This window comes from Crotalus tigris, unplaced genomic scaffold, assembly GCF_016545835.1.
Source record: "Crotalus tigris isolate CLP2741 ecotype Arizona unplaced genomic scaffold, ASM1654583v1 scf7180000017536.10889498, whole genome shotgun sequence".
Lineage (NCBI taxonomy): Eukaryota > Metazoa > Chordata > Lepidosauria > Squamata > Viperidae > Crotalus > Crotalus tigris.
In genome coordinates this window covers 10,650,983-10,673,409 of record NW_024096460.1, presented here as the reverse complement: position 1 = coordinate 10,673,409, position 22,427 = coordinate 10,650,983, and the positions used below count along the sequence as shown (strand labels likewise).

Sequence of the window (22,427 nt, the reverse complement as noted above, 5' to 3'; positions counted from 1 at the left end):
GGGGATACTGGCGCCATGAGACAAAAGGGAGAGACACACATATAGCAGAGGCAATTTGGTTTAGAGATGAAGTTGCTGGTCTAGAAACCAGGAGATGGTGAGTTCTAATTCTGCCTTAGGCATGAAAACCAGCTGGGTGACTTTGGACCAATCACCAGGAAACTGTGAGTTCTAGTCTTGCCTTAGGTCTGAAAACCAGCTGGGTGACTTTGGACCAATCACCAGGAAACTGTGAGGTCTAGTCTTGCCTTAGGCTTGAAAACCAGCTGGGTGACTTTGGACCAATCACCAGGAAACTGTGAGTTCTAGTTCTACCTTAGGTATGGAAGCTGACTGGGTGATGTTGGACCAATCACCAGGAAACTGGGAGTTCTAGTCCTGCCTTAGGCATGAAAGCCGGCTAGGTGACTTTAGGCCAATCACCAGAAGATTGTGAGTTCTAGTCACGCCTTAGGCATGAAAACCAGCTGGGTGACTTTGGGCCAATCACCAGGAGACAGTGTTTTCTAGTAAGTTCTAGTTCTGCCTTCAGCATGACAGCCAGCTGGGTGACTTTGGGCCAATCCATCTTTCTCAGCCCAACCCATTCCTCCCCCACACACACACGGGTTGTTGTTGTGGAGAAAATAGAGAAGGAAGAAGTATTGGGTATATTCGCCTCCCTGAGTTCCTTATGAAGTCATAAAGGTGGGATTAAAAATAAAATAAATACAAATGATGTGGATTTGGAGCAGATTTCAGAGGCATCAGGAGAGATTCAAATGTGCAAGTAAAAGTTTCAGCCACTGCACCAGGAGGTCTAAATCGTAATTGCTACCTTCACCCAACACAACCAGAATGACACAAAGCACAGACCCAGATCACGGACAAATAACCTCAAAATAGGCTTAACCCATAAACAGCTCTCCAGCAATAGCTGACAATAAGAGGATCTAAAGATAGATGCCATGATTAAAGGAGGGTTAATGGCAATTCAGGCAGTTGAGTGACCAAGGGATTATAGGCACCGGATGCCAGTTGTGATAATAAATAGAGAGAAAAAAGCTTAATTGAGGAGAAAATGATCTCTGGTCATGTGGTGCTTCCATGCTTCAGTAAGCAGGAAGAACAAAGGTATCCATTGTGCATCCAGGTTTCTTGCCATGCCTAAAACAGGTTTTTTTTCCACCCCAAATGTGTACTCTTGAGAAGAGGTAAGGTAAGGTAAGAAAGGAGAGGAGAGGAGAGGAGAGGAGAGGAGAAGGGAAGGGAAGGGAAGGGAAGGGAAGGGAAGAGAAGAGAAGGAAGAGAAGAGAAGAGAAGAGAAGAGAAGAGAAGAGAAGAGAAGAGAAGAGAAGAGAAGAGAAGAGAAGAGAAAATATGGAATGGAATGGAATGGAAGAGAAGAGAAGAGAAGAGAAGAGAAGAGAAGAGAAGAGAAGAGAAGAGAAGAGAAGAGAAGCAAATATAAGTGCTTCGCCTTTTAAGGAAATATAATCATCCATACATAATCTACATCTGTAGTGAGCTGTACATAATACCATAATAATTCTTTTAAGTATAACATGGCATACATTTATCCTTTCAAGATTCAAAAACTAATTTCTTAGCAATAAAAAGGACATGGCAGATCCACTTTCTAGTGTCAAATGCTTTGCATGCAATAGATACGTAGTTCCAAAGAATAGGAACATTCAACTTTTATTGGGTCTTGTCTCAAATTCAACTATGTAATTACTCTTTCCCTGAATGTAATCTGTTTTATAGACTTTCATATTGTTCGTTCTTTTTTATATCACTGTATTGTTTCTTCTCCTTTTATATCCCCGCAACTCCAATGACACAGTGATGTAATTACACCTTTTTTTTACATACATGCAATGAAGTTAAATGCTTCCAAAACATGGTGTTGGAACTGTGTATGCTGTCAATTTTTTTTAATTGCATTTATTATTAAATTTTTGCCTAGGCTTTTTCTTTGTTCACATTCAAGGCCTCTTATATTAATTAACAAGAATGTTTTTTTGTTGTCTGTATTCATTAAACAAAGTATTTTTCTCCACTTAGTCCTCTGTAGTTTAACTTTCTTTTTTTTATTTAAAAGTTTTATAAATTTATTACAATATAAACCCCCCCACACCTTCCCCCTTCCCCCACTTCCCAGAGCTGATTACAGGATAAAAAAATAAAATAAACAAACATAATCTAACTAACATTAATCAACTATACTGTCAATCAAAACCATAACACACTCTAACTCCCCCAACAAATATTAACAAATTAAGTCAAAAATAGTAAAATAATTAAAACTAATAATACTTAACTAGAATCTACTCAAAAGCAAGATAATAGTTTTCAATCTCATATTTCTTCTGAATATAATCAATCCATCTTCTCCAAACCATAATATATTTTTCTTGTGAATGATCCTTCAAATAGGCGGAGATTTTCGCCATGTCTGCTAAATTAGACACTTTAAGTATCCATTCTTCCAAAGTAGGCAATAAGTTTTTCTTCCAATATTGCCCCACCAATAATCTTGCAGCTGTTATAAGGTTCAACATCAAATTAATTTCTTTAACATCAAAATCTACAATAATACCCAACAAAAACAATTGCAGAGTAAACTTTAACTTTCTTAATAGGACCACCCCATAAAAGAGCCCTCCATCATTTGCTAGCTCTCAGTTCCCAGAATCCTTTGTGCTGTTTAAGAATTCTGGGAATTAAAGCCCAACCTGTCTCCCAAAAACAGCAACCAATTTGGCGGCTCAGATTGACCTCAGCCCGCTCGGACCTTACACAACCGAGAGCTTCCCGAGGTCTCAGACGTCACCTTGCTATGGGCGTACACCACCGATCCCAGAAGCTTCCAGGTGCCTCCTCTGCGATCCATTCGAATCATGCGCAGGATCTGCAGGAAACGCAAACTTCTGAGAGCCGAGGTGGCGAAAACGTTCCCCTGTGACCCAGCAGCCAGCACAGCGATGGAAGCAATTAACACCATGATGTCTGTATCGAAGGAAGAGGACTATATCAAAGAATCTGCCAGACTCCAAAAACCAAAAAAGACACGTGAGATTCTTCTAAGCAGTTTCCCTTATTGTTCCTCACCTATAGGCAGAAATCTTGCCGAAGTAAAGTGGACTATTTGCACCCTAAAACATATATTCTGGGAACTGTTAAGAAGGATCTGTCTTTGCCCCCTTTCTCATACACAAACTATCTAAGCTGCATTGTCTCTTGCTCCTCTGGAATGCAGCCCCTCCTCCAGGGACCCTGGACTACATTCTAAGGATGGATAGATGGAGGGAGGGAGGGAGGGAGGAATGAAGGAAGAAAGGAAGGAAGGAAGGAAGGAAGGAAGGAAGGAAGGAAGGAAGGAAGGAAGGAAGGAAGGAAGGGAGGGAAGGGAAGGGAATGGAAGGGAAAGGAAAGGAAAGGAGAAAGGAAGGAAGGAAGGAAAGGAAGGGAGGAAGGGAAGGAAGGAAGGAGGAAGGAAGGAGGGGAGGGGAGGAGGGAGAAAGGAAGGAAGGAAGGAAGGAAAAGAAGGAAGGGAGGGAGGGGGGGCAGGGGAGGAGGAAGGAAGGAAGACTAAATGATTTTTCTATGATATTCAAGTTGAATAAGATATTGTAATTTAAGTAAGAATCTGTAAAACTAACTGATAGGAATCCTCAAGATGCAATATTTTCCATTCATAGCTACTATTTCAAATTCCTAGTAAAATATACTTACTCCATGGCCATACTTGTAGGTAGAAGCGCAAACAGGCAATGCTGGCTGAGGAATTCTGGGAGTTGAAGTCCACAAGTCATAAAAGGGCTGAGCTTGAAGACCCCTGCTCTAAAGGTTTAGCATTTCCTGAGCATTCTAATACAAGAGCTAGTTGGATCCAATGTTGGAGGCACCAAGCCAGAAACCAGGAGCCTGTGAGTTCTAGTCTTGCTTTAGGCATGAAAGCCAGTTGAGTGACTTTGGGCCAATCGTCAGGAGGCTCTGAGTTCTAGTTCCACCCTAGGCATGAAAGCCAGCTGGGTGACTTTGGGCCAGTCCCCACTCCCCTCCCAACCCACCTCACAGGGTTGTTGTAGGGAAAAATAGAAGGAAGCATTATTTGGTATGTTCCCCACATTGAGTTACTTGTAGAAATAGCAAAGGTCAGATTTAAATAAATATAAATAAACAAAGATGAAAGATAAAGAGCACCCAGCAACCAAGTCGAGCATTTTTTGAGACAAACCAAGGATACGGCTGCCCCTTCAGCAAACTTTCCTGTGATGCTCTCTGAGCTTGGTTGTTTTCCTTACCCAACTGGGTAACATTATCAGTATGAAGGATGCACTGATGATATTAACTAGTTGGGTAATGAAACGTCTGCAGAAAAACAACCAAGTTCAGAGAGCACCAAGGACCCCACAGTCCTCTTCCTCCTCCTCCTCATATCCCCCACTCCCTTCTAACATTGATGATGTTACCTAGTTGGGTAATGAAACGTCTGCAAGAAAACAACCAAGTTCAGAGAGCACCAAGGACCTCACAGTCCTCCTCTCCTCCTCCTCCTCCCCCTCCTCTTCCCCCTCCTCCTTCTCCCCCTCCTCCCTACTCCCTTCTAACACTGATGATGTTACCTAGTTGGGTAATGAAACGTCTGCAAGAAAACAACCAAGCTCACAGAGCACCCAGAACCGCACAGTGCTCCTCCTCCTCCTCCTCCCCTCCTCCTCCCCCTCCTCCTCCTCCCCCCCCTCCTTCTTCCCCTCCTCCCCCTCCTCCCCACTCCCTTCTAATACTGATGATGTTACCTAGTTGGGTAATGAAACGTCTGCAAGAAAACCACCAAGCTCAGAGAGCACCCAGGACCCCACAGTGCTCCTCTTCCTCCTCCTCCTTCTCTCCCTCCTCCTTTCCCTCCTCCTCCTTCTCTCCCTCCTCCTTTCCCTCCTCCCCCTCCCCCCATGTCCCCCACTCCCTTCTAACACTGATGACCTTACCTAGTTGGGTAATGGAACATCTGCAAGAAAATAACTAAGCTCAGGGAGCACCAAGGACCCCACAGTTCAACCCTGAGCTACAGAGATTCTCTTCCAAAGGTTTAAGGTAGTGTTTTGTCCGTGAACACAGGCCTTGTGTTTGACCACTATTTCTACTTAAAGCCACGTATGTCAGCCCTAGATTAGCTGGTAGGGACTTTGAGTAGATTTCCAGAAATTACTTATACTGTGGCAATTTGGCCCCATGACCAGAAATATACTGAACTCCACAAGCAATGGGTTCCAATTTAGGTTTGCATAAATTGCCTACAGCAATCCTTAATTTAAGGTCACTGCTTGATTATTCATTTTACTGTAAAGTATGGATATCCAACGCTGGAGAAGACTTGTGGAGGGGGAATTGCTGGCTGGCTGGGGAATTCTGGGAGCTGAAGTTCACAAGTCTTAAAGTTGCCAGGGTTGGACATCCCTGCTATAAAACATTATTCTCAGATTTCTTTATTCAATGCGATGTTTTTTTTTCCTACTTTTTCCTTCCCTCCTTGTTTATTTATTTCTTCCCTTTCTTGGTTTCCCCTCAACTGTGGACCAAGTAGTAATCCAGGGTTTGTGCAAACACGCATCCTTTGGGAGCAAGCCAAGTTTCCTAGAACCAGGATTGAAATGGTAGCCAAATCCAGTCTGAACATCTGGCTGACTGTGCGATGATCCATAATAATAATAATAATAATAATAATAATAATAATAATAATAATAATAATAATAATAATAATAATAATAATAGTAAAGTTGGAAGGGACCTTGGAGGTCATCTAGTCCAACCCCCTGCTCATGCAGGAAACCCTATACCATTTCGTACAAATGGCTGTCCAGTCTCTTCTTAAAAACTTCCAGTGTTGGAGCATTCACTGCTTCTGGAGGCAGGTTGTTCCACTGGTTAATTGTTCTAACTGTCAGGAAGTTTCTCCTTAGTTCTGGGTTGCTTCTCTCCTTGATTAGTTTCCATCCGTTGCTTCTTGTCCTGCCTTCAGGCGCTTTGGAAAATAGCTTGACTCCCTCTTCTTTGTAGCAGCCCCTGAGATATTGGAACACTGCTATCATGTCCCCCCTGGTCCTTCTCTTCATTAAACTAGACATGCCCAATTCCAGCAGCTGTTCCTTATATGTTTTTAGCCTACAGTCCCCTAATCATCTTTGTTGCTCTTCTCTGTACTCTTTCTAGAGTCTCAACATCTTTTTTGCATCACGGTGACCAAAACTGGATGCAGTATTCCAAGTGTGGCCTTACCAAGGCATTGAAGAGTGGTATTAATACTTCACATGATCTTGATTCTATCCCTCTAATGCAGCCTAGTACTGCGTTGGCCTTTTTGGCAGCTGCAGCACATTGCTGGTTCATATTTAGGTGATTGTCCACTAGGACTCCGAGTTCCCTCTCACAGTTACTGCTATTGAGCAAGGTACCCCCTAAACTATACCTGTGTATTTGTTTTTTCTTGCCTAAATGTAGAACCTTGCTTTTTTCACCATTGAATTTCATTTTGTTAGTTAGTGCCCAGTGTTTAAGTCTGTCCAAATCCTTCTATATCCTAAGCCTGTCTTCTGGAGTGTTGGCTATTCCTGCCAGCTTGGTGTCGTGTGCAAATTTGATGAGCTCTCCATCTATCCCCTCATCCAAATCGTTGATATAGATGTTGAAGAGCACTAGGCCCAGAACAGAGCCCTGGGGCACCCCACTACACACTTCCCTCCATGTAGATGCGGTTCCATTGAGGACCACACTCTGAGTACGGCTGGTCAGCTAGCTACGGATCCATCTGGTGGTGATTCTGTCTACCCCACATTTTTCTATCTTGTGAAGTAGTAGGTTGTGATCTACTTTATCAAATGCCTTACTGAAGTCCAAGTAAATTATATCCACAGCATTCCTCTGATCCACTAATTTTGTCACTTGGTCAAAGAATGCAATAAGATTTGTTTGGCATGATCTATTTTTGACAAACTCATGTTGGCTTTTAGTAATGACTTTGTTTGCCTCTAGTGTTCGGTGATTCATTGTTTGATTATCTTTTCCAGGATCTTCCCATGTATTGAGGTCAGGCTGATAGGTCTGTAATTTCCTGGGTCCATTTTTTTTCCTTTTTTGTAGATGGGAACTACATCAGCTCTTTTCCAGTCCTCTGGTAGTTCCCCAGTGCTCCAGGATCTTTGAAAAATATACTGTAGTTCAGTGGTTCGGAGATCACATCTGCCAGTTCTTTAAGAACCTTGGGGTGTAATCCATCTGGTCCTGGCGATTTGAACTCGTCTAGGCTGGACAGGTGCTCACTTACCATTTTCTTGCCTATCTTAACTTGTGTTTCTATTCTGTTTTTTATGGCACTATTTTTGATAGATTGGTCTGTTTTTTTCCCTTTGTGTAAAGACAGATGCAAAAAATGAGTTAAATGGTTCTGCTTTCTCCCTATTGCTTGTCACCTTCTTGCCACTTTCACCTACTAATGGACCAATCGTTTCCTTCACTTTTTTCTTGTTTTTTACATGTTGAAAGAAGCTTTTTTTTTTTGTTATCTTTGACTTTGGTCGCAAGCTTTAATTCATTTTGAGCCTTGGCTTTCCTCACTTCGTCTTTGGAGGCTCGGGCTATTTGCTGATATTCTGCCTTAGTTTTGTGCCCCTCTTTCTACTTTCTATACTTGTCCTTTTTATCTTTCAATTTGTCAGAGAGTTCTTTATGCAGCCATGCTGGTTTCTTTTGTGAGCTGTTATTTTTCCTCTTTGTTGGTATTGTGCGAGACTGGGCTTTTATTATCTCATTTTTCAAAATTTCCCAAGCTTCTTGAGTTGTTTTCTCCTGGAGGATTCTCCTCCATGGAATCCTTCCCAAGCTCTCTCTAAGTTTATTGAAATTAGCTCTCTTGAAGTCCAAGACTCTAGTTTGACTATGTTCTATTGCTTGTGCTTCCATAATGTTGAATTCCAATATTGCATGATCACTACCTCCCAAGGTTCCTGTGGCTTCAACACCTTCTATCATTTCATCTCTGTTAGTGAGAATTAGATCCAAAATGGCTAATCACCTAGTTCCCTTCTCTACTTTTTGGGAGACAAAGTTGTCTGCTAGGTTTGTCAGGAATCTGTTTGATCTTCCATTTGGTGCAGAGTTTGTCTCCCAGTTGATGTCAGGGTAATTAAAGTCCCCCATTACTATGGTGATGTGCTTCCTACATACTTAGTTAGCTGACTAGCAAAAAGTTCATCTATTTCCTCTGTTTGGTTGGGTGGCTTATGGCAATGTCATTTTTTCCCCTTTTATATTGACCCAAATGCATTCAAGACAGTTTTTATCATCATTGTGTTCTATTTCTGTAGAGATGTATTTATTTCTTATAGAGAGAGCAACTCCACCTCCTCTTTTATTTGGTCTGTTTCTTTTAAATAATTTAAATCCCTCTAGCTGTGTGTTCCATGTGTGGGTTTCATCCCACCATGTTTCCGTAATGGCAACAATATCATATCTGCCCTCATTAACCTGAGTTTCTAATTCACCCTGTTTGCTGTTCATACTCTGTGCATTGGTGTATAGACATTTGAGTCCTTTATGACTGGCCCTGTGTTTACTTTCTACATAACCTGTGTGGTGCCTAAGTTCCCCTATTGTCTTACCACCTATTTGGTTAGTGCACTTTGTGTGGCACTCGCTGTTGGAGGCTTGTTTTTGCTTGACAACAAGGTTGGTATTCTTGTCCACACACACCTCTATGTTACATGCACTGATAGCCCTATAATTTTTATATTGCTGGGGACAGGGTTGTTCGGTATCAATTAACTCACTGTCCCCACTGTTTAGTTTAAATTTTCCTCCAGAAAATCTGTACATTTATAGCTGAGTCCCTTTCTTTGATGGATGCAAGCCATCTCTTTTGTACATCTTTTCATTGGACCAACTACAGACATCGTGACTAATATATCCAAAGCCTTCCCCTTTACACCACTCCTTTAGCCACATATTGAATTGTGCTATGCGCTGGCCTTTTCCATTTTGCTCCTTATACACTGGTAAAACCTCTGAGAAAGTAAGCCTACAGCCTATTCTGCTAAGTTCCTTCCCCAAGCTCTGGAAATCATTCTGCACAGAGTGTACATCTTTTTGGGACAGATTGTTAGTGCCAAGATGTACAATAGCCTCCACATCACAGTCCTTGCTGTCATTCTTGATTATTTTAGAAATACGCTTCTTGTCCCTGCTACTGCCAGAAGGAAGGAAGGAAGGAAGGAAGGAAGGAAGGAAGGAAGGAAGGAAGGAAGGAAGGAAGGAAGGAAGGAAGGAAGGAAGGTAAGTAGGTCAGGCTAGGCTCCCAAACCCACAAAAGATACAGTAGTAAGGAACAGCCATGTTCACCCTCTTTCTCATACACAAACTATCTAAGCCAGCGGTTCTCAACCTGTCGGTCGGGACCCCATTTGGGGTTGAATGACCATTTCACAGGGGTCGCCAAACAACGCAGTCCGCCATTTTTCCCCCCTTTTCCTTAGCTGTGCTACTCCCTTTTATTCTATTGGCTTTTGAAAGCCAATAGAATAGACTCTCTTGAATAGAGTCTAATTCTATTGGCTTTCAAAAGCCAATAGGAATTGTCCAGGCTGTCTCTGCCCTGCTGAGCCGGCCAAAAGTCCCATTCTGCAAACGGTGCTGCGACAGTTGAGTAGTCCTCGACTTACGACCGGTTGAGTAGTCCTCGACTTATGACTGGTTGGGGGTCACGGCATTAAAAAGGTTGAGAACCACTGATCTAAGCTGCATTGTGTCTTGCTCCTATGTAACACAGCCCCTCCCTCCTGCTCAGTCCAATGTTTCTCCATTTTCCCATCCTGGGATATACAGTACAAGAATCATTTAACCCCCAACTTTCTTACATTTTCACCTCCACCTGAGCTTTGCTCTGAAGATCAGCAGTTCCCAAACTGGTGCCCCCCCCCCCCGATTTTGTTGAGACAACAGCTCCACACTGATTGCAAATTATAGCAAATGCAGTCCTGACCTCTCTGGCAAGACTCCCATCCTCTCCTGGAGGGAGATTGAGGTTAGCATCAACAACTTAGCCATGAAATGGTTCTTACCGATCACACAAAAGGGCTTGCGGGCGAATTTTAATCTTCCTCTCCAGCCTCGGTACCGACAACAGCAGCCAGCTGCCCAGATCCTCACAAAGTACTCTACTCCGAAGACCACAATAGTGACAATTTCCTGCAGCAGAGACAGAGCTTGTTAGTATAGTTAGCATAACAACATACGACAATCCTGACACAACAGTTCTCTGTTCGTTTTTGTTTTCCAAGAAACTCTGGTACAGCTGAAACTGTTCACAGCAAGGGAGCTTTCTGGAATAATCCCAAAGTTTTTTATAAAATCTACTTCGGATTTTTTTTTTAATTTGCAGCCTATTTCAATCTTGTCCTTCTCAGCTTTATAAAACTTCAAAGAAAATCTTTTCAGTGGATTGTTTATGTTGCCCACCTACACTTAGATAGGTAGTCTTTAACTTATTGCCAAATTAGGGCCAGGTTTTCCATTGCTGTGGTTGTTAAGGGAGACACATCTGATTTTACAACCACTCAATCATTGCAGTTGTTAAATGAATCATGCAGTCAAAACTCACTTAACAACTGCCTCGCTTAGCAACAGAAACTTTGGGCTCCATTGTGGTCATAAGTTGAAGACTACCTGTATTATTGATATAATACCCTGTATTATAGGTATAATAATGCTATAGGGCACTGCATGCCAAAACAATTAGACACAAAGATTTTTTTCCCCTGTGCCATCATTCTGTGGAAGACCTAATTCCCACAGTTCTGTCTTATATCTAAGGATATTTACCCATGTAATATGGCTGTGTTAATATTATCCTTCTCATCTTTTCTACCACCTTCTCTTACTGGTATCTTATGATTATGTTACTTTGTTGTGTGTATGTACACTGAGACCTTACGTACTAGAGACAAATTCCTTGTATGTCCAATTACACTTGGCCATTAAAGTATTCTATTCTATTCTATTCTATTCTATATAGGATAGGATAGGATAGGATAGGATAGGATAGGATAGGATAGGATAGGATAGGATAGGACAGGACAGGACAGGACAGGACAGGATAGGATAGTCTTCTTCCATTCCATTCTCCTCTCCTTTCCTCTCCTTTCCTCTCCTCTCCTCTCCTCTCCTCTCCTCTCCTCTTCTCTTCTCTTCCCTTCCTTTCCCTTCCATTCTTTTATTCCATTATATTCTTCTATTCCATTCCATTCCATTCTATTCTTCTATTCCATTCCATTCTTCTATTCCATTCCATTCCATTCCATTCCATTCTATTCTATTCTATATAAGATAGGACAGGACAGGACAGGACAGGATAGGATAGGATAGTCTTCTTCCATTCCATTCCATTCCATTCCATTCCATTCTTCTCTTCTATTCTCTTCTCTTCCATTCCATTCCATTCCATCCAATTCTTTTATTCCATTCCATTCTTCTATTCCATTCCATTCCATTCCATATATTCTGTTCTATTCTGTTCTGTTCTGTTCCGTTCGGTTCTTATTCGCCAAATGAATGGCTCCCCTTCCTGGATTTTAGTCTTAGATGTTTAGCATCCCACTTACCAGGCTGTAAAGGGCCCATTCAGAACTCTCTTCGTAGTCATCGATGGTGGAAAAGACAGAGAGGACTAAGCAGGAGAAAACCAGCAGAAAACTGGACAGCACAGAAACAAAATAAAACAGAAAGAGGGGAAAAAAAACATTAATTCAGCCAGTGATGGACTTGTTGCATTCTATTTTTCTTCCAGGCCATAAATGACAGGTTGCTTCATATAAACTGTTTAATGTGATTAAAGTGTTAATACATATTCTGAATTCACACACAATATTGGAAACCAAAACTTTTGGTTGGCATTTTGGACCAAGCCACCAAAAAAAAAAAAACTAACCAAGCTTAGCATTTGGTATAAATGGAGTATTTATTTCAGCATTTCAAGGTAGACCAGAGTAGGAAACTAGTGGTGCATGCTAACACTGCGTTTATTATAAGGCTACAGATAGTCCTCAACTTATAACAGTTCACTTAGGGACCATTTGTACTTGCAATGGCCACAGGAAAAAAGTGACTTATGATCATTTTACACACTTATGGCCTTTGCAGCATCCCCGTGATCAGGTGATCAAAATACAGAACCTTCGCAACAGACTTTCATTGTGTCGCAGTGTCCCAGGGGTCACACGATCCCCTTTTAATAATAATAATAATAATAATAATAATAATAATAATAAAGTAATAATAATAATAAAAGTTGGAAGGGACCTTGGAGGTCATCTAGTCCAACCCCTTGCTCAGGCAGGAAACTCTATACCATTTTGTGACCTTCCGACAAGCAAAGTCCATAGGGAAGCCAGATTCACTTAACAGCCATGTGACTAACTTTATAACTGCAGTGATTCACTTAATAACTGCGGCCAGCAAACATGGAAGCAATGTTCTTTTATCTTTGACACAACACGATTTGCAGCAACTGATTGCCCGGCTATTATGAAACCACCCTTGCTTTTCCACAAGGGACATCAACAACCAGCAGAATGAGTCAAGCAAGCAAGCAGAAGAAGCCACAAGACACGGCACCTTCTGTGCCGAAAACATGAAAACCTCAGCTTATGCAAACTGCCTTAAAGCATTCATCTGGTTTGGACTAGCATCACTGCTAATTCACCTTCGAATATTGGTGAGATTCTCGACGTGGGTGCGATTGGTGCCCTAATAATATGAAGGTGATTTTTTAAAAATTACCTCCAAAAAGGAATGTCTAGGGCAGGGGTAGGCAACCTTGGCTTTTTTATGACTTGTGGACTTCAACTCCCAGAATTCCTGAGCCAACATGGCTCAGCTTGGAAACCTCGCCCTGTCCCCTCAGCATGGCTGGCTCAGGAATTCTGGGAGTTGAAGTCCACGAGTCATAAAAGAGCCAAGGTTGCCTACCCCTGGTCTACGGATATTCTCAGTCATCCAGGTCATGGTTGTCCCAAAGGTGCTTTTTCAAGAGACATTGTTCAATTTTGAATTTTGAACAGCCCTCTCTCAACAGAGGGGGAGGGATACGACATCATCCATCTCCAGTGTACAACACGGTCCTTTCAGCAGTTCCAAGAAGGCTCCACACCCCTTTGCACCACTCAGATGACCCCGAGGACACAGATAAATCTCCAAGTGGCCTCAACAGCTCTCTAAAAGAAGGCAAATGACCAGCTGTCTGCAAGGAGTACAAATTTCTCCATTCCCCACCATCCAGTCAGAGCTGAAGAATCTTCTTGGGTGAAAAGCGAGACATCTTCTAAGGAAAAACAAGAAAGTCCAGTTGCCTCCTGAAAAAGTACCTTTGAGATTCTAAAGAGGAAACTAACCACCACACAGTGGGGCATTTACAGAACAACAGAGTTAGAAGGGACCTTGGAGGTCTTCTACTCCAACCCCCTGCTCGAACAGGAGACCCTATACCAGGGATAGGCAATCTTGGCTCTTTTATGACTTGTGGACTTCAACTCCCAGAATTCCTGAGCCAGCCACGCTGAGGGAAAAGTTATGTAACCGATCTAATTTTACGAACTTTCTTGCAGCAGTCGGTAAGTGAACACAGCTGTAAAGTGAGTCAATAGTTAATTACAGTTGTGGTTTTGCCAAACGCTGGACATGTAACCATTTTCAGGAAAACCACCATGCCATGCAGTCACATGACCACAAAATGCTGCAAATCTTTGTGCATGTTCTGAGCATCAGAACTTCAAATTCAAATCCCCTTTTTCAGGTTCGTCGTAACTTCAAACAGTCACTAAACAACCGCTTATAAGTCGAGATCCACCTGTATGGCTTTAATACCATTAATCAGTTGGCTGTCCAAGATTCCCAAATTCCATTTCTTTTCGGTGGGAAGTTTGCCCATGAGTAAAAGCATTATTTGATTAACAAAACAAAAAAATCCAAATAACGTCTGGCCACAACGTCCCTGTCTGAAGAACAGGACGCTCCTCGGAGACGATCAGAAAACCTGAAGATCATATGAATCAGCAGGAAAACAAAAAAAAATGCAGATTCCACACCAGAAATATCGTAAAAGGGAGCATGAAAGCTTCCAAGATTTAGTGCCTTTTCATCTAAAGCGGTTCCACCATCAAATACGTGCCCGTTCTGATCAGCATCAGCTGGACTGCTGACACAGTGAGGAACTGCAGAAGTTCAGCAAAAAATCTTTGGCTCCAGAAAGACAGTTCAAGGCAATAAAACAAACAAAATTGTCATTTATGGCACACTTGGTAAAAAAAAAAAAAAAATCTGCTTAGATCTCCCCTGTGCCCCATCAATTGTATTCCGGACACAATCAAATATCAATAATTCATTAAACATCCTTTACTTGAAAACTATTAAAAGGAGGCCTTTTATTTCGTCTTGTTTGTTTGTTTGTTTGTTTGTTTGTTTGTGGAACACCTGGTCCCAATCTGGGATCCCGTTCTGCCTTTTGCAAAATCATTACAGCGATTATTCAGGCTTGTGATTCCCGAAAAGCCTAGATTATAAATTGGCTTCTCTTAAGTTAATCAAGGAGAGGAGCAACCTAGAACTAAAAAGAAATTGCCTGACAGTGAGGACAATTAATCAGTGGAACAACCTGCCTCCAGAAGTTGTGGGTGCTGCAACACTGGAGGCTTTTAAGAAAAGATCGGATAAGCATTTGTCTGAAATGATATAAGGCAGTGATGGCGAACCTTTTAGAGACTGAGAGCCCCAAACTGCAACCCAAACCCACTTATGCATCGTCGAGTACCGGGTAGGTGTGGCCGATTGGGTGGGTGTGGCCCATTGGGTGGGTGTGGCCCATTGGGTGGGCGTGGCTGCAGTGGTAATGACAGACTGGGTGGGACTAAAAAGTTCAATCAATCAATTCCAACTTTGCAAGATCTTTTTTTTCCTGTGAGAAGTTGAAATTGACTGATTGATTGAATTTCTTTTCTTTTTTTTTTTTTTTTGCACATGGCAGCGGAGGCCTAAAACAAAAAGGTTTTATAAAACCCAGCTGAAGGCCTAGGACTGGGGCGATGGCGTGCATGCCCACAGAGAAGGCTCTGAGTGCCGCTTCTGGCACCCGTGCCATAGGTTCGCCACCACTGGTATAGAGTTTCCTGCCTGAGCAGGAGGGTGGACTAGAAGACCTCCAAGGTCCCTTCCAACTCTGTTATTGTATTGTATTGTAAGTTTCTTCATGGGTATTAAAATGACCAACAACAAAGATACTTCAGTATTAAAGTTCTTAGAGGCCACCGCAGAAATTTATGGAGACTCCAGAACACAGAATATAGAATAACAAGAGCTGGAAGGGACCTTGGAGGTTTTCTAATCCAGAGTCCCCAACCCTTTGGGTACTAGGGACCGGTTCCGTGGAAAGAGGTTTTTCCATGGACCGAAGGGAGTGTGATTTTGTGTGCTGCCTACATCTCGCGGATGGGGCTTTATTTGTGTGGACCGGTTGCTGACATGCCGTAGCCTGATACTGGTCCACGGACCAGGGATTGGGGACCCCTGTTCTAATCCAAACCCCGGCTCAAGCAGAAGACCCTATAACATTCCAGACAAATGGTCGTCCAAGCGCTTCTTGAAATCCTCCAGTATTGGAGCACCCACAACTTCCGGAAGCAAGCTATTCCTTTGATTAATTGTTCCGACTGTCAGGAAATTTTTCCTTGGTTCTAGGTTGCTTCTCTCCTTGGTTGGTTTCCATCCGTTGCTTCTCGTCCTGCCTTCAGGCGCTTTGGAGAGTATCTTGACTCCCTCTTCTTTGGGACAAGCCCCTGAGATATTGGAAGACTGCTATCATGTCCCCCCTCGTCCTTCTCTTCATCAAACTAGCCATTCCCAGTTCCAGCAGCCGTTCCTTATATGTTTTATATGTTTCTAGAGCAGGGGTCTTCAAACTCGGCCCTTTTATGACTTGTGGACTTCAACTCCCAGAATTCCTTAGCTAGTGTGCCTGGCTGAGGAATTCTGGAAGTTGAAGTCCATGAGTCATAAAAGGGCCGAGTTTGAAGACCCCTGTTCTAGAGTCTCAACATCTTATTATAGCCTACTTTGTGAGTTAAGATGATCAGAGCCAGTTTGGACTAGTGGTGAAGGCACCAGAATAGAAACACCAGAGACCATGAGTTCAAGTCCAACCTGGTCATGAAATCCAGCTGGGTGACTTTGGCTATTGCCAGGAGACTGGGAGTTCTAGTCCTGCCTTAGGCATGAAAGCCAGCTGGGTGACTTTAGGCCAGTTCCCTCTCTCTCTTAACCCAACCCACCTCACAGGGTTGTTGCTGTGGGGAAAATAGAAGGACATGTGTTGGATATATTAACCCAATTTACACAGTTAAAGAATGGCCACGCAAGCATTCTGGAAAGGTTAGGAAAAGCTGAATTATAAAGTACCTTTCAAGGGATAATTTACTTTTGCCTGGAATAATGATACCAAAAACAGGCACTGATTTCAGATATTAAAAATACAATAATTATTACTCAAGGACATACGTTTCACAGCTCTGCTTCACTTTTTTGGAGCAGTAGCTGTTTGTGAAGATCACACTCCAGTCTGCATCTGATAAACTGGACAGCCATCTACCCTTAAGCCACTGCAAGAGTCTCTGCAGCTTTTTAATAACCCAGAGGTTGGAGCAGGGGTTTGAATTAAGTTATTATTCCACTTCAAAACATCACGGAAATTGTGTTAAGAATTAGATCATCTTAAGAAATGAGAAACAGAAGCTGGCAAGAAGTGACAGCATCTGGGTTCGCCTTCAAAGGCTCTGCTTTGAAGCATCATATCTCGTGTTTTCGGGATGGCCAAAGACAAAAGCAGATCTGAAAAGCATTTTGTCTAAGATTCAAGTCACCCGGTTGAAGGACAAAGAGAAATAAAAAATAAAATAGTTGAGAAAGGTCCACATAATTTGTTTAGCCCAAAAAAAGACATTTGCATTTGTACAACATGCAAAGTCTATTTGCTGTTAAGCTTGGTGTGCTTTTTCATAGTTTATAGACATTTAGCCATGCACTTCGGAATGAACACCCTTCGTCCCTCCTCATGTCATGTGACTGTGACTTATGATTTTTATTCTATTTTTTACTAGAAACCAGTATTTACTTCCAGTTTTTGGCAAAAAAAAAAAAAAAGAAAGCCCATTGTGGATGTTGGATTCAGTTAATGACCGCCACAAAAATGGTAATAAAATTGGGCAGAATCACATCATGACCCATTTAACAATTGGCATGACTTACGACTGTGATTCCAGATTTCCATTACAACCATAAATCAAGGATGACACACACACACACACACACACACACGTGTGTGTATGTATAAAAATATATTGATAATGATATATGTGTGCTTACTGTACTAATTTATTATGTACATGATAAATCTTACCCCGAAATATATAATTTGTAATATACTGTACATGAGGCTCCAGTAGAGCTGAATTTGTTTCTTATTCTTTGAGAGAAAACAATGAATATAAATAAACGTTTTAATATTTCCTTCCCACACCTCAAAGGATTGTTGACCCCTCTAGGGAGGCCGTTGTGGCAGAGAAACAAGTTGCTTGAGAAGAAGAATAAATTGTTATTTTGTTTTAGGCTCTGAATCAGCGAAGCAGGAATACATCAAGTGCAGATGTGTTTCTGGTTACATCTGGCTCAGGAAATTTGAAGATAAGCAACTCCAAAATCTGCCAGTCAGCATCTGGCAAGCCTGGGCATCCATAGAGGGACGAGTGATAAAAATGCATGCCAACGTCCTATGCAAACTCTGCTCCTTATATTCTTGAATGCAACTCAACAATAGTTATTCTCCAAGGTAGACCAAACTAGGTATCCAAAGTCTAATGCTAATACTAATTTTCTTTCTTTCATTCATTCACTCAGTCATAAATTCATTCACACTTTCGATGTTTATCCCGCTTTTATTATTTGTATAAATAACTCAAGGCACAGAGAAAATCAAATATTCTTTCTTCCACGTATTTTCCCCACAACAATCCTGAGGGGTGGTTTGGACTGAAAGAGAATTGACTGGCCCAAGGCCACCCAACTGACTTTTAAGCCTAAGGCGGGACTAGAACTCACAGCCAGCTGGTGATTGGCCCAAAGTCACCCAGTCAGCATTGATGCCTAAGGCAGGACTAGAACTCCATTTTCTGGGTGATTGGCCCAAAGTCACTCAGCTACCTTTCATGTCTAAGGTGGGACCACAACTCACAGTCTCCTCGTGATTGGCCTAAATTATCCAGCTGGCTTTCACACCTAAACTGGAATTACATTTCATGTCTAAGGTGGGAGTAGAACTCATAGCCAGCTGGTGATTGGCCCAAAGTCACCCAGCACGACTAGAATTCACAGTTTCCTGGAGATTGGCCCTAAATCACCCAGCTAGCTTTCATGCCTAAGGCAGGACTAGAACTCACAGTCTCCGGGTGATTGGCCCAAAATCACCCAGCCAGATTTTGTGCCTAAGGCAGGACTAGAATTCACAATTTCCTGATTACTGACCCAAAATCACCTAGCTGGCTTTCATACCTAAGGTAGGACTAGAACTCACAATCTCTGGGTGATTAGCCCTAAGTCACGCAGCCAGCTTTCGTGCCTAAGGCAGGACTAGAATTCACAATTTCCTGGTGACTGACCCAAAATCACCCAGCTGGCTTTCGTGCCTAAGGCAGGTCTAGAACTCACAGTCTCCGGGTGATTGGCCCAAAGGTCAACTTTGTGCAAATACAGGAAGAGAAGAAAGCAGGTGTTTGTCTTCTCTCCCTAAGGGAACATTGTGATGGAAAAAGAAAACCCCACCAGATGGTGATGAAAGATTCTGACTGTAGGGATTATTCATGCCAGAGATCTCACCTGAGAATTTCAGACCTGTTTACCATAGAAGAGGAGGGAAATGAAGACAAATGGGGGGTCTACAAACCATCCTCCACTTCCACGTTTGGTACACATCTTTTTCCCACAGGAATTGCCACCAGCAACTGGCTAAGCAGGTCTTCCAGTTGAATGGAGAAACAGCTAATGGCTCACACAAAGAAGAGGGAGTCAAGCTATTCTCCAAAGCGCCTGAAGGCAGGACAAGAAACAACAGATGGAAACTAACCAAGGACAGAAGCAACCTGGAACTAAGGAGAAACTTCCTGAAAGTGAGAACAATTAACCAGTGGAACAACCTGCCTCCAGAAGCGGTGAATGCTCCAACACTGGAAGTTTTTAAGAAGAGACTGGACAGCCATTTGTCGGAAATGGTATCGGGTTTCCATCCTGAGCAGGGGGTTGGACTAGATGACCTCCAACATCCCTTCCAACTTTATTATTATTATATAAATCGATCATCGCACAGTCAGCCAGATGTTCAGACTGGATTTGGCATTTTGTCTACCTATCGAGTCCTTACCCAGGACCTGGGATAGGCAGATGTGGATGTTTGATGGTATTACAGATATCGTCGCAGGATGGAAGCAGTTCCTATAAGGCCGCCTTTTGCAATTGACTAATAGCGAATTTGTCAATGCCAATGGTGTTCAGTGGTGCTCCAGTTGTTTTGGGATTGCAACCAAGGAGCCTATGACTATTGGTACTACCCTTGCTTGCTTTTGCCACAGTCTTTCTATTTCATTTGTAGGTCTTTGTATTTTGTTATCTTCTCCAGTTCTTTCTCTTCTATTCTGCTATCTCCAGGCACTGCCACGCGTCCACTATCCAGACTTTTTTGTCTTTCTTATCGACAATTGTTAAGTCTGGGGTGTTATGTTGCAGGTGCTTGTCTGTTTGAATTCTGAAGTCCCAGAGCAGTTTAATTTTATCATTTTCTATGACTTTCTCTATTTTATGATCCCACCAGTTTTTGCTTACAGGCAAATGATATTTTTTGCAGATCTTCCAATGCACCATTGTTGCTACTTTGTCATGCCGCTGCTTGTAATCAGTTTGTGCAATCTTCTTGCAACAGCTTACCAAAGTGGTCCACTGTTTCTTCAGCTTCTTTGCATAGGCGGCACTTACTGTCTGTTGCTGTCTTCTCAATTTTGACTTTGTATGCATTTGTTCTTAAGGCTTGGTCTTGTGCAGCCAGAATTAGTCCCTCGGTCTCTTTCTTCAATTTTCCTGCTCTTAGCCATTGCCAGGTTTTATTGTTATCTGCTTTCCCAGCTATTTTTTTCATGTATCGGCCATGTAGTGCTTTGTCTTCCCATGCCTCTATTCTGTTCTTCATTTGGTCTTTCTTGAAGGCCAGTTTGGTCTCTCCAGTAGTTAGTAAGCCTTCCTGATATACTAATTTCAGTGCATCTTCATCATTGTTCTTCAGATATTCTTCCAAAGCCATTTTTTCTTCTTCAACCATCTGATGTACTTGTAGCATTCCACGCCCACCTATTTGCCTTGGTAGATAAAGTCTATCAATGTCACTGCGTGGATGAAGGGCATGATTCATTGTCATTATTTTTCTGGTCTGCCTATCCATTGCTTTTAGTTCTGCTTGAGTCCAGTCCACTATTCCAGCTGTGTACCTAATGACTGGGATTGCCCAGGTGTTGATTGCCTTTATGGTATTTCCTCCATTGAGTTTGGACTTTAAGATCTTCTTCACTCTCTTGATGTATTCACCTCTAATCTTTTTCTTGACTTCAGTGTGCTTGATGTTGTCAGCTTGAAGGATACCCAAGTATTTGTAGTACTCTTCCTCATCCAGACTCTTAATGTTATTTTCGTGGGGCATCTTGATTCCTTCAGTTTTCATTATTTTTCCTTGTTTGATAGTAAGTGTGGCACATTTGTCCAAGCCAAACTCCATTACAATATCTTGGCTATATATACGGACAGTGTTGAGCAGCGATTCTATTTCAGATGATGTTTTTCCATACAGCTTCAGATCATCCATATAAAGGAGGTGGGATAGTCTGGCAGATGTTTTTGATGTTTGATAGCCATGTCCTGAGTTATTCAGTATTGTTGACAGAGGAAACAGTGCAATAACAAATAGTAATGGTGATAATGAATCTCCTTGAAATATTCCTCTCTTTTTTTTTTTTTTTTTTATTGAAATTTTTCAAAAGTTTTACAAATAAAAATCCACCCCCCCCTCCCCAACCACCCCATTCCCCCCCCCCCGACTTCCCAGAACTGAATATAGGATTATTTAACAAATATTTTAAAAATAACATTTGCAATTTATAAAATAATTAATAATAATAATAAAAATCACAGTAATAATATATATAATAATAATATACATAACATAAACTTTAAAATGAATAATATATACTAAAAAAGAAAAAAAAAATAAAAAGAGAAGAGAGAGAGAGAAAGAAGAAAGAAGAAAGTAGACGAAGAATAAAGCATATATATATATAAAAAAAAAAAATATATATGAATAATAATACATAAAAAATATATATATATAAAAAAAGAAAAAGAAGAAAGAAAGAAAGAAAAAACAATCATTACAAATTATAAAAAGGCTAAATAATATTTTTTCATATCCAAATTATGTTGTATAAAATTTATCCATTTTTCCCATACCGCAAAAAATTTTTCTTGAGATTGCTCCTTTAAGAAAGCCGAAATCTTTGCCATTTCTGCCAAATACGAAACTTTATGAAACCATTCTTGTAAAGTAGGCAAAGATTCCTTCTTCCAATATTGTCCTATTAACAACCTAGCGGCTGTAATCAAATTTAACATCAATATAACCTCCTTAGCATCACAGTCAATAACAATACCTAGTAAAAATAATTGCGGAGTAAATTTTACCCTCCTTTTAAAAATTCTTTGAATATTCCACCATATCTTAATCCAAAAAGCTTTTATATGCTTACACGTCCACCAAATATGGTAATAGGTAGCATCCAAATATCCACATCTCCAGCATTTCGGCTGTAGATTAGGGTACATAATGGACATTTTCTTTGGGTCAAGGTGCCATCTATAAAACATCTTATAAAAATTCTCTCTTAAATTTTGCGCTTGTGTGAATTTAACATTTCTTATCCAAATAAGTTCCCAAGTATCCATTGAAATCGTTTCACCAATATTCTGTGCCCATTTAATCATACAATCTTTAACTAGTTCAAGTTCTGAATCTAATTCCACTAAAACCCCATAAACTCTCTTAATATGGGTTGGCCTTTGATCTCTTACTTGTTTTAAAAAAATTTCATCTTCTCTAAGCCAGCCCATTTTACAATCCATCTTCCATCTATCCACTATTTGTCTATATTGGAACCATGAATAAGTTAAGTTTTCATGTGTTAACTCTTCCAAAGATTTTAACTGCCAGTCTTGGCCATCCCATCTTAATAACTGTACGTAAGAGACCTTGTCCATATTTACCCCTT

At 41.4% G+C, this 22,427-nt stretch overlaps 1 protein-coding gene across 14 annotated transcripts in view; it reads right to left on the bottom strand.

The window, feature by feature from the left end:
* KCNQ2 (potassium voltage-gated channel subfamily Q member 2) overlaps positions 1 to 22,427 on the bottom strand; it is a 117,551-nt gene that overhangs the window by 64,504 nt on the left and 30,620 nt on the right. For all 14 annotated transcript variants that reach the window (XR_005557610.1, XM_039350057.1, XM_039350996.1 and 11 more), the window contains exons 2-4: positions 11,634 to 11,724; positions 10,095 to 10,221; positions 2,816 to 2,991 (exon numbers count right to left, since the gene is read on the bottom strand). Coding sequence is in view for 13 of the 14 variants with exons in the window: in XM_039350057.1 (XP_039205991.1) it covers positions 2,816 to 2,991; positions 10,095 to 10,221; positions 11,634 to 11,724 (394 nt within the window). In the remaining variant the exon portion in view is untranslated. The remainder of the gene's footprint in view (positions 1 to 2,815; positions 2,992 to 10,094; positions 10,222 to 11,633; positions 11,725 to 22,427) is intronic.